This window comes from Taeniopygia guttata, chromosome 11, assembly GCF_048771995.1.
Source record: "Taeniopygia guttata chromosome 11, bTaeGut7.mat, whole genome shotgun sequence".
Taxonomy (NCBI): domain Eukaryota; kingdom Metazoa; phylum Chordata; class Aves; order Passeriformes; family Estrildidae; genus Taeniopygia; species Taeniopygia guttata.
The window spans coordinates 12,602,470-12,615,516 of NC_133036.1; the positions used below are offsets into that span (position 1 = coordinate 12,602,470).

At 38.1% G+C, this 13,047-nt stretch overlaps 1 protein-coding gene across 1 annotated transcript in view; it reads right to left on the reverse strand.

The window, feature by feature from the left end:
• Window positions 1-1,051: 1,051 nt before the first annotated feature.
• The window catches only part of TENT4B (terminal nucleotidyltransferase 4B), a 37,044-nt gene continuing 25,048 nt past the window's right edge, over window positions 1,052-13,047 (reverse strand). The window contains exons 3-12 of the mRNA XM_030282233.4: window positions 12,796-12,842; window positions 10,633-10,753; window positions 9,500-9,607; window positions 7,414-7,542; window positions 5,937-6,150; window positions 5,443-5,569; window positions 5,236-5,339; window positions 3,504-3,691; window positions 2,751-2,915; window positions 1,052-1,522 (exon numbers count right to left, since the gene is read on the reverse strand). Of these exons, the coding sequence (XP_030138093.1) occupies window positions 1,343-1,522; window positions 2,751-2,915; window positions 3,504-3,691; window positions 5,236-5,339; window positions 5,443-5,569; window positions 5,937-6,150; window positions 7,414-7,542; window positions 9,500-9,607; window positions 10,633-10,753; window positions 12,796-12,842 (1,383 nt within the window). The 3' untranslated portion in view covers window positions 1,052-1,342. The remainder of the gene's footprint in view (window positions 1,523-2,750; window positions 2,916-3,503; window positions 3,692-5,235; window positions 5,340-5,442; window positions 5,570-5,936; window positions 6,151-7,413; window positions 7,543-9,499; window positions 9,608-10,632; window positions 10,754-12,795; window positions 12,843-13,047) is intronic.

The window sequence follows — 13,047 nt, forward strand, 5'->3', positions numbered from 1 at the left end:
TTTGAAATTGTTTTGTTTTTAATAATTAAGTGTATATATAAAAATGCCTAAGAGGGGGGTGAGAAAAAAATACTTTAATTGTAAAACTTACTTAAAGCTTCAACAGTTATCATCTCCTACAGGAGTTAGCAAAAATATAAAAGACAAAAAAACCCAGACCTGGAAGGGGGAGGAAAGGCACAAACAAGGAGGCATGGGATTAAAGCAGCTCAGGAATGCAAACGTCTGTAACAAACTGAGTTTTGTTGTTTTGGTTTTTTTAAACAAAACAAAACAAAAAAGAAAACAATCACCACCATCAATCAAAAAAAAAAAAACAACAAAAAAACCCCAAAAAAACCAAAACAAACCCCAAATGGCCTTTTGTTGTTTCTCTAAAAAAAACAAGGAAGGGTCGAGGAGAGACCACTAAGGAGAGGAAGAGAAGGATGCAACTATAAAACCCCATTGCCTGAAATGATGGCACTCTAGAAAACAAGGTGAAGGTCTCAGAGATGACAAGCTCAGTGTCTACACAAAGTACATGTACACTTTATACAAATGAAAATCTTCATTTGCCACCATAAACCTTTCTTTCAGAGGAACAGCTTTTGCGGATCAGAAGTTCTATGAGATCTTCCAAATGCCAAGAAAAGAAATTCTGAGCAATATAACTAGTAATGTCTCTTTATATGGATGTTAAGATGACAATTCAGATTATTTTCCAAACTAATCCTGAGAAAAATTTATGTTTACAATTTAAACAGTAATGTTATGTAAAAAGTATTAACAAATCCACTATTACAAATGTCAGTTTTCCTATATGGTCATCTATATATACACAATAAAATGGTAAGTATATGCAAAAATAATTAAAAAATCATGCACAAATTACTTTCACCTTTAAAGGCTGGGTTTCCCTCAAAATACAATTTTTTGCCTTTTTTTTTCCTATTTTTTGTGTTTTATTTGTTTGTTACCACCCCCTAGACACACTGAGTACTATCTCTACAGGTCAGCATGAGCTGATGGGAAATACATTTATTTTACATTCAAGCTTTTATATCCTAAATGACCCTGTTGTAGCATATGACTTATCAAATGAGCAGCCTTTTTCCTCATTTTAAAAAATTAATTTTTTCATTTTTTTTCAGTTTTTTTTCCTTTTTTTTTCTTTTTTTTTCTTTTTTTTTTTGCAGTGATCAATCTTCATGTTCCGTTCCGTGGCGAGCTGGGAAAAAAAAATGCAGTTGCTAATCTATGTCTGAACAGTCTGAAGCTCCAGAAGAGATCCAAGGAGTCACTATCAAACTATCCTGTAGCATGAGATCATTGCACACAGAAGAACAGTCAAAGTAGGCAACTATCTACAAAGGTCTGACAGGGCTGCATCCCTCTTGTGTTTCCTCTTTTTGCCGTGGAAAAACTGATGGTGTGATTTGCTGCCTTGGTGCTGTTTGTTTGTGACTGAGGTACCATGGCTTGAGTTTGTTGGACCTTGGAAGCCTTTGTTAGAAGAGCGAAATAACCGTGCAGATCCATGCTGTGGAGGAAAGAGAAGATGGTCAGTGCCTGCCCGGGGGAATAAAGCATGGCAATCACACATCCCTGCCTCTGCACAACAGGCATGCTGACTCCTGACAACAACACACCTGGAAAACTTGTATGGCAGAAGAACACCTGGCCATTGCTGAGATAGCAGTGCCAATCTCCCACTTGAGTGGTTGCAAAAAATTGTTCATCTCTAGCCCCAGGCAGGTCCAGAGAGAGGAGCAGAACACTTGGAATATTGGAAACTATAATGGTGTTTTACAGAAATGTCCATAACCCAAGACAACACAGGAAGATTACTCACATCTGATCCAGGACTGATCTTATGCCACATCTTTTCAGAGATGGGGTATGTCAGATGATGGACATGCACATTCCAGCCTGGAATTAGTTCTGCCCAGTAACACAAACACACACTCATAGCACAGACAAGGCCAGGTGTGTGAGTTCTCTTGTTAGAAGACAGATCATCAGCAAATAAAGGGGCATGTCTTCAGAATAATTTTCAAGGAAAGTATTCCAGAAGGTTCTGGACTATGTCTCAAACATAAAAGATTTAATTTCTGAAAAAGTGTAAGAATTTAAACTGCATGTATCCAGGTTATATTATATCTAGAGGCATAGAATATTTCCAGAATACTGAGTTGCCATAGAAGCACTCCTCAGTGTGGGAAATCTCCTAAACGCATAAGCTCTGACAGGTGTCATCATAAGGATGTTTGGCCATAGGGGAAAATGAGGGGGAACGTCATGTAGCACAAAGAATCTTCACCTCCCTTAGTGGAAGACAGATCAACAAGTATCAACAGCTAAACAGCAGCCAGTCAGATTTTTAAACACACATTTTTGCTAACTGCTTTCACAGAGTGTAGGCACACCTCATTCCTCAAATTTTGCAATCAAAACTGGACTGATGTACTTTTTGCAAAGGAGGAAATGGGTGCAACGCAGCTGTATACCTCTGGCAAATTTGGTGTACAAGTCAGACCAACTTCATCTGTTTTAAAGCTGGGAAAGCCACACTTACAAATTCATCTGTGCAAGCTTAACAGAGAACCAGGTGGCTTTAGATACAATCAGTGCTGGAAGCTTTTTAATGGGGCAAAAGGGAGGTGAAAAATGCAGTGTTCCCTTTTCAGAACAAGTTACCCTTTTATGGGGGGGATATGTGTAATATTCAAATAATCTACACAGTCGTTGTTTTCAAACATTTCACAAACCTGAGATTTGTTCGTGTTGCTGGATGTATTGGCTGTTTGGCTATTTTGTGTTTTCCCACTTGACTGGGAGGATTCCAGTGACACTTCTTGTGACCCCACTCTGTTTGTGGTAGACTGACGACAACTCAACTGTTTAGAGGTTTTGCAAGGTGTTCCATCAGAATCCTTCAGGAAAATGTAAAGGATTAGTGAGCTTTTCTTAAGAGTGAGTATTTCTAAAAGTGAATTTTCTTTTAAAAATAAAGTTAACAGTGGACAAAACTGAAAACTTGTTTATTTTACTAGATAGTAGTAAATCCTTGCAATCCAGAATTCTTATCAAATAAAACAGATTTAAAGATGTATTGATGTGTGATTCTAGTTTTGAGATTTGCCTTTTATTTTTTAAATAAAATTTGCAAAAAAGATCTTTTTCAAAGCTTTTGGCCTGTTTGTTCTTTAAAGCATGTGACTTAGGACTACCAGTCTGTTTTACTTTTGAAATACAGTTTTCCCAGAGAAAAGAGGGCTGTGGAACTTTGTGTCTATATATTCACTTTCTACATGTATTGTGTCAAAAACACACTGCAACTTGTATGTGTAGAAATTGCATAAGAGTTAACATCTTATGCAAATTAGGATTCTGGAAGAATTAATTGACTAGCATTGTGAGCTCCCAAAATGTATTTTGTGACAATATAAATCAGAGAAAAAGAAAAAAAAAAAAAAAAAAGAAATTTTAAAAAGTATAGTGAGAAAACCTCCAGTACTTACAACATCACTAGAGCTGGACAGTGTGGATGATGATGATGACAGAGGACCTGATGAAGAATTTGAAGAATGTTTACTAAGTGTTTCTGAAGTTTTATTTCTAGGTTTTCCCAGTGCTTCATTCTCTTCAGCAAGATTATTGTTGCATTTGTCCAGCTGCTGAGTATCTACTATCAAGGTTACTCCATTACCTAGTGAAAACAAAACAGAAGCATCATCACATATTTAAATGCAAAAATATGTTGCCTTGGGCTTTTTAATATAGCCCCTAAGTTACAAAATACATGTTACATCCACAGCAACACATGGACATTAACATTAATGCAGTGAGCACTGCCCATGGCTTTAGATAGAAATTAGGGACAGCAGATGTGGAAGAAGGCAGTAGCAAAGTTCAGATGTGCTGCTGTAGATTGTTTCATGCTATGCTTCAACAGCACTCAAATACAGAGATTTAAATTCTGTTCCTATATGCCCAATACTCAGCAACTCAAATTTTTCTTTTTCTGGAGCTGCTAGGATCAGAAGAACTCCAAATAAGCCCCATTGCTTTGTAGGATTTCTTGCATTGAAAATTCAAGATACAGAACTCTCATATCTCACTATGCTCTGCCTTAAGAAAAAATAAATAATTGGAACTTAAATCTGAACTAAATCAACAAGACAATCACTCTTATTGTCACCATCACTTCCTTAATACAGGGTTATTTTTCTTTTTTTGATTGCCATTTTATCTGAAATACGACACTTAGGAGGTAGAGATTTACATAATGTCCATGCACACAGGCAGCTAAAAGGGAGGTGATGGCAGCTCCTGGGACCAAGCACTGGCTGTCTGCCACTCCTGGGGACAGCAGGGCCACCAGGGCCTGCAGGCTGACAGCTCCAGTGGCACAAAGCACATCCAGCTGACAAATCATTCAGACAAGTTCTAAAAACAAGTAAAAAAAAATTCCCAGCCTAGCCAAAAGAAAGGGTCCTTGAAACACCTTCTCTGATTAATCACTAAGAAGAGAACACTTCTGACAGGAAACATTCTAAAATTAACTGGAGAGCATGAAAATTCTAGTTTGAAAACTTCCAGACAGCAGATACACCTGCACCAAGAGGGTGGCAACTGGCTGCTGAAGTCAAAAGATGGGCAATGGATTAAAGGTGATTCTAAAGGGCATTGCCAAGTTCTCTGGATAGGTTTTGTGTGTTTCTATTTGTTAAAAATAAGATCCTGATTGATATTTCAGGACTTCTCTGTTTAAAAGACTTATTCCACCTACACAGTGAATCCTGGCTCAAGTATTGCTTCCTTACAGATACAGTACATTAGACTTTAAAATGAATATTAAAAATGCAGAATTTAAGGATTCAGACTGAAACTAGCATGCCCAGTAATTCTTGTTAAAATCTTGTCCACATTTAAAGGACAAAGGAAGCACGACACTGGCAGTGTGGTAATTTAAATTGGAAGTTTTTCCCAAGTCTCTTCTTGGAATGCAGCACCCTTTACAGACCTCTCTACTAACCAAATATATTGTACTACAATAAAGATGGGGACATTTTGCTCTTGTACAAATCTAACTTTTCTGGATAAAAAGATAAGAATACTGAAAAAAAAAAAAAAAGAAACTCCTATTAAGATGCACACATTGACTTATGTGAGGCAAAAGCAACAACAAAATCTATACAAGCAAAATGTGCAGGAAGTTTCCCTCCTCAGCCCTGCTGAGTCAAAACTCACCATTACATGAAGATTCTGTTCTGCTTTGCATTCCCCACTGCTTGGATATCCAGTCTCTGTATGTGGCCACTTCTTGTGTTACTCTAATTATTCTCCCTAATATACTGCAAACCAGGAAAAAAAAACCAAAACCATCACCACAATTAATTTTTAGACACAGAAAAATATAAGCAATGAATGTCTGAGATTTAGACTTGGAGACTTTACCTTTCTGTTTCGTTGTTAGGATAATATTTAGCTATTGGGGAAACCGCATGGCTCAGAACAACATAGGCATAATCAAAAGCCTGCTTCACTTGCATGGCACCATAGGAACTCCTGCCAACATCATTACCTTAAAATAAGAATATAAATAAATGAATGAGATTGAAACTGCTGTTAACACCTTTCAGGCTGGAGACAGTAATCAGTTTTAAAAATTGCCCTTAAATCCCAATGAACTGCAGCCACAGGATCAGCATAAATTATAAATACTTATGCTTTATGCTATATATTTATATATTACGTATATATATATACACATTTAAAATATATTTCTTTAGCATAAACAGCTTAAAATATCTACAGGGATTTTGATGTAAAGAAGTCTAAAACAGCAATTCTTTGGGTACAAGTACAATATATGAAGAGAAAAGAAATCCTGCAGCGCATCTATTAAACATTTAATAGTACTGTTATTCCATTTTGGTTTCTGAGGATACCTGGCTGTAATGGATCCTCGATGTACAGCATTGATGGTCTGTAGCCATCCAACATGCTCTTCTGCACTTCATCCTTGGCAACATAAGAGCCACCATCCTTTATTCGGATTCCAGTCTTCAGATAATTGAAGTGACGTCCATATAATTCAAAAAACTCTATTAAAAGAACACCATAGTTGGCATTGGGCATACAGGCATCTTCCCTGGGATGCAGCTATTAAGAAGAGAGAAAAAAAATTCATTCATATAAGACTTTGGGTTCTTCTCTTTTTCACAGAAAACATGTTTAAATACAGTAATAAAAATAATAAAACAGACATGTCTAAATAAAGTATTTTCTCTTGATAAATTAGTTTTGCATCTTTAAAATAAGATGCTAGGACAGCTTTTATAAAATGATTACCTCTTCAAAAACATGCTGTCAAGAATTAATCTTTTTGCATTTGAACTTTCAGTCCAAAAAGTGAACTTCCAGCACTAATGGCAGGGTTCTTGTGAAAAAGCAGATATTTGCACCTCACAAACCTGGGTGTGCCATACAAATACAGACTTCTCATGTTCACAGCTATATACAGGATCCCCTCTACTGCTAAGTAAGCAGCCTGAGTGAACATAACCAGCTCAGAGTTGTAACAGATATGAAACTTAACTTTTTTTTAAATTATTTTTTCATTGAGCAAATGGAAGTGCTGTTACTCAACACAAGAAAAAAATGGATTAGGAGAGATTTTAGTTTTAAACTAAAAGGGCATGTTGCCCTTATTTCTTCTGTGGTCAGCAGGGAACTGCAAAGGCACTCAGCAAACACTGAGCTCCAGTTCCAGGCTCAGGTTTTAAGAGTAATTACAGTCTGAAAAAGTAGACATACACTTGTAAACTCAGTTATACACAACATTTAGTTCAGGAAAAAGAACAAGAATGATACAGCCAGAAATCAGCTACTTCATACTTGTCCAGTATTTCCCTCTCCCAGGCACAACAATATATATTTAGCTCATGCATTTTGTTCTGTTAGATTTAAGAGAAAGTTGTAAAACACGTTTGTTTGACATCAGCTTAGAAACCCAGAGAATCAAAATTACACTGCATTTGTGAAAGCACATACAGGACCTGGAGACCAAGTGTTACAAAGGACAGCTGCAGCTAATACCAACCTTATGGAACTTGTTCCAAGCAAGCTACTCAATATTCAAGTTGTTTTACTATGAATGACATGTCATATCACGTGTATCAAAATCGTATGTATCAGTGCCTGGCATTGATACACCAACAGATGTTCCAAACACCTTTGGTACCAAAAGTATCAGCATCAGAGAAGGAACTGAAGACAGATGGAACATATCTAATGTTAAATGAAAAGGGGGTGCAACCCCCAAAAAATGATAGCTTAAATGATTAAATTTGAGAGTTGATCAAATTCCTTCTTAAGGTGATGTCCTTAGGCACCAATGGCATTGACAGATTCCATTGAACTTACCTGAAGGAAACTGACAGCCATTAAAAAGAGACTATAAGAACCAATTCCACCTGTAAATACTTCATTAAGGTCCCTCTGCAACAGGAACTGTTTCAATACTAAAACTAGAAATGGTAACACAGGATATTTCTGAAAGACAAAAACAAAGCTGTTACAATACTGCGATGTATGCATACAGTGGAGAGCATACTGAAACTATCTGTTTTATTATATTTTATCTTAAGCTAACTATAAATTTAACCTATCATTTTTAGTACCAGCGGAGAAGAGCCAATGCCCTGCCTGTGATCAATACAGGTATTTTACCTGTTTAACTCTGGTGGCAGATACTAACAACAGAAAAAAGTTATTACACCATAAAATCAGAAGTATTTGGGTTGAATATATGTATTTTTTTTTTCTCACACAAGTGAAAATATAGCAAAGGAACAACTGTGGAAATACCAACATCTGTAACAAAACCTACTTGCTACAATTAAGAGGTAGTTCAAAGTGCACTGAGATTTCTGTCCTGCAAGTACTTCAGACGCCCAGAGTTAAAGAAAGCCCTTCAAAATTACTACACCCAGGTAACATTTTCAGACAAGCAAAATACCTTTGGGTAACTGGTCCTTTAAAGGGCTTATCTGCATGAATTCCCCTAAGAGGTGTGGTGAACACAGACCTTTGGGACAGCAGCGGAGGCTGGGCTATACCTGCACTCTGTATACCACTCACAGGGGAGGGGCAAAAGAGGCTCAGTACGACCACTGCTTTTATCAACACAGAGCAAAACAGTTCCTTTGTATCACACATGAAATGCGGACCGTGATGTCTGTGACTGCAAAAAGATTAAGGGGAAAGAATTTTGCCAAGAACTTCTCTGCACGAGCCTTATGGTGAGTACTGGGAGCCCTATTTAACTGAAGATCCCTAACTATCTAACTGAAGATTTTGAACTATTAAGAACTTCCAGTCACAAGCTGAAGTGTTGACTATCAGTATATGCCAAAATGTAAAGATGGGATTTTTCTCAGAAAACTGCATACCCTTGATAAAGCCTCCAACTGCCTCAGACTTCCTAAATAACCTGGATGAAGAGAAAGAGGCATTTCCAAGCATAATGCCAAATACGATATCTCAACTAGGTACTGAAGTTATGTGGGACAAAATAAGACCCAAGAGAATGCCTTGCAAGTGTTATATAGAGAGTGCCTCAAGAACACCAACGAAGTCACTTGGCAAGAACATGCCAAGTTTTCTCCAAGTCAAACAAAGGACTCTCCACAGCAGCACGGCCCCTGGGCCACCTTCTCCTCAGCTGCTGTGCTCACGGCCAGCTGTGGTGTGGCACAGCTGCACAGCCTTGGCTCAGCCTGCTGGGAAAACAGCCCTGTGGGAAAGCACCATGTGGGAAACCTTGCTGGGAGTGGGGAGTGCCTCCACTCTGCTCCAGAGCTGCTCCCCTGCACTGTCAGCCTGATCCACGCCGCCCGGCACTGGTGCTGATCCTGACCCCAATCCTGACCCTACCCACAGCCTGGACATCCTCACTGACACTTCTCTGCCAGGCACAGGCCACTCTGGGAGCTGACCCCAGCTACTGGCACCAGACCCTCTCTGCTCTTTGGGGCTGCAGCCTTGTCCCTGCTGCCAGGCACAGCTCCTGCCCCCTCCCCAGGGGCACAGACCCCTCTCACCCCCTGACCCAAGGCCAAAGGGTCACAGAAAACCCAGGCAACTTGATTTTCTGTGCTTTCACACCAAAAAAGCCCTCAGGCTTTCACTATCTCCCATCTTGAAATTCAGAAGTGCCTAGCTCAATGAACTGCAGTTAAAAGGGCAGAACACTTAAAACAGGGATTAGTGCATTTTTCTTAATCATTGTACCATTAAACTATTCCACATTTTATTCTTGTATTTTAGTATCTTCATGCCTTTTAAGGCAATATATCTACAACTTAAGAACATCCCTCAGCATTATCAGACAACAAAAAACAACAGAGTAAAAGTGTATCTCTAGTTAAGGATGCAGTCAAAGTAAAACAGAAAATAGAATTAAGTTATCAAATACTCAGCATGTAGTTCCATGAGAGTGTTGCCTAACCTTGATAAAATCTTTGATGAGCTGGGCTGCTTTAACCCCATTCTGTACATTAAAGCTTATATCAACTTTTACTTCAGTGAAGGAATCTGTCAGTTTAATAATAGGTACCTGCAAAAGAAAGATACAATAAGTCAATACAGATTTCTAAGACACACTTGGTTTCATTTATAACTTATATGCACCAGCAAACCTGAAGTTTTTAATGAATTTATAGAGAGGAAGTAGACAGTGAAATGAGGACTGCTATTTATGAGCTCACTCGCCTTGCCAATCTGTTTACATAAACTTTGCTTTTCCAACTCATAAATGCTACTTTCAATTTACTGTCCTTCTGAACAGAACTTAATGCTTCACCTTCCAGGAAATTTATTTTGGATTGGTTTGGGTGAGTTGCTGTTGCAGCAGCTCAGCTCTGGGGGACACCACAGACACCAGAGGGAGACAAACACTGGAGAAACACAGAGAAATAGTCCTGGAGACATCAGAAATTACACAACTCATGTCACTGGGATCATCACTTCCTCACCAAAATTAACTTCAACCAAGAAGTACAAGATATGGAGAGTACTCTGATGTGTCTCCACCTGAGTGATGGCCAATTTACCTCTCTCAAATAATAATAGCTATAACTTAGATACCCCAATACTCTTAAATTCTTACAGGTAGGGAAGGTAGGAAATTATAATGGAATTAATCTATTTTTTTGCAAGACATATCACTACCTATTTACACAAGGCTGTACTTAGTACTTCTTTGTGAAAACTGATTATACCTGCTTACTTGCAAAGAGAGAAAAGAAATTATTTACTTATGTAAAAACTCAGTCCTGAAATGCACTAGTTTAAACACATCAATGTACAACACTGACTAGTCCAATCTCTCTTAAAAGCAACATATTGTGCATATGAAATATCAGACAATTTCCACAACAGAAAAAATGCTTTTGTTATTGCACTATCAATTATTTTGTCAGTAATAAAAATCATACTAAATAAAAAAGTTCTTTATGCAATATTTCAAGTTTAATATACAAAATAGTTTCTGCTTATAAAAATTCATTCTTTTAACCAACATCTTTCTTTGATTAGAAATTTAGCTTAAAACAAGGGAATACCCTCTTCCCCCAAACTTACAGTTGCTTTATCTAAAACCTTCACTGAGTTTTCATCTGCTACATTGTGCTTTCTAAGAGCTTCTTCCAGGGTCCAAAGAGGTAATGTCTCCCATTTTCCAAACACAACTAAATCAATATCACTGAAATGGAAAAAAATAATTTATTCAATTAAAAGACCAATACACTTAAAATACAAACAACTGACATCTATACATAATTCAAATAAAGCTGACAGAACATAGCTGCCAAATAATTAATTCTGATTTTTCCAAGGAAATGGCTGAAGATTAATTCTTACACTTGGGGAAATACAGACCATTTCAGTTTACCTAGAGGAGGGGACGGATAAACAAAAATCAATTAGGCTGCAAAACCTAATCTTAGTCTCCTCAGGCCACACTGAGCAGAGAGGGATCAGCTTCTCTGGAGTGATTCAGAGCAAGGAATTAACTTCTTGTGAATCACCACCTTTGGGCTGTATTCATCAGGAACACTGATTTAACAGCCTGACACCAAAAGGAGAAGTCCTGTTTCCCATCCTCTACCCCAAATGCATGACCCTGTCTCCTCCTTTGCTGCAGGTCTGGTGTTGCCTAATCCACAGAAACCTTCTAATGGGTCTGGCAGAAACCTCCTTCACTCCCCCTTTAAAGGACCCACAGAACATTCTGGGCTAATTTCCTGCCTCTTTGCAACTCTAAGTTGGTTTTCTGGATAATCAGAGCACCAGAGGGCACAAAGTAAGCTGCTGGCCTGTAGTACCAAGAACAGGGAGCAAGGAAAGGGAGAAGAAAACATGACAAATTTGGCTTCAGGAAGCAACAAGCTATTAAATAAGATCAAGCCACTAATTAACTCAGCTCCTTGAAGGGGTGTCTCCATCTTCCTACACTTCCTCCCTATGCACACACAAAATCATTTCATTACACCCTAATCCAATCCCTGAACTCAAATTCAAAAGGTGGCTGGTGTCACATCTGAAGCCAGTGAGGGCTACTGTGAGATCCTGAGCTTCTCCCTCTTTGCTCCTCAAGTCCTTTGATTCCCCTGCTTGGCCAGGAGCACGAAGGAGGTGAGCATGCAAGCCTATAGTTACGCTAGCAGGGTGCTTGTGACATGGAAAACTGTGTAACAGAAAACACAAAAAAAGTTTAGAAACACTTGCCCCTGGAACAGATTCTATAGATCTGCTGACTGACAAACAGCACTGCTTTAAGAATCCCAAAGAAACTCCATCTGCACGAGATGAGCTCTCTCCTGCCAAGGAGCAGTTCAGCCACAGACCCCTGGGCTGACAAGGACAGGCAGCACCCAGCCACTTTCAGAAATGTGCTCAAAACTGGCTTGAAGAGCAGGAAATGCTGCTGGACATGTCTCTTCTAAACTAAATTAGTGTTAGATCCACTGCTGACAGTTGAAAACAGAAGACATTTTCCTGATGCACACCAAGAAAGAAAAAGCAGCTCTGTTTCACAAATAGAGATGAAACCATGAAGATATCCCTCATCTGCAGTCAGTACTAGATGTCCTCCTGTTCCCAAAGTATGGAACTCAGTTCAAAAGTTATCCTCAGATTTATGCTATTTAAGTGTGTTTATCCCTACAGCCACTTAAACTTTTGACTCAATTTTTATTTAGTTGTCATAAATACTCACAATTTCTACAGAAGATACAGTATCATGGATTAAAGACTCCTTATGAAAACTAGCAATAAATTTGGAAAAGGTAGATGTTGACTTTGTACAGATTTCACAAAAGAAGACTGAAAGAAAAACAATTCTTTACTTAAAATTTTCTCTTCAGTGCTAATATTAACAATGTTATGTCAAAGGTTTCAATTTAGTCATCTGTGGAGGTAAAATTCAGCTTTTCTTTTAGGGCCAACATCTTATTTATGTATTAATGAAGCCAAATCCCAACATAAGCCTTTTCTGACCACATGGTAATTCAGAACCTTCTACTGATACATGCAAGATCTATATAGACACATGTTACAGTCAATAGTCTTATTTATTGCATTTCTGTACACTTTGCAGAGAACTAATAGCTTAACACTTTCTTAGCATAAAAAGTATTGACACAAGTAACACAGATCCTGGGAGAGCAGATAAATAACCCCAGGGTTACAGGTCCAACAAGTTACTTTTCTTTTGTGTGGAATTTACACTGAAAAATTACTAACCTTGTAGGTAAATATAAACCAGTTTTAAAACTTCCAAATATCTGCACCTGAAACACAAGAAAAGGATATATAAGAAAACATATAGGATGAATTAAGAAATTTTTCAGGCTTCAGAAGACAAAGTTTATTAAGTTGCTTGTAAAGACTGGCTATTGCTACCCTCCATTGGTAGATTTTGGTATTGCTAACAGGCACTGAACACTTCTGTTAATGTACAACAATGTACTTCAATGTACTACAAACAGCTGATCC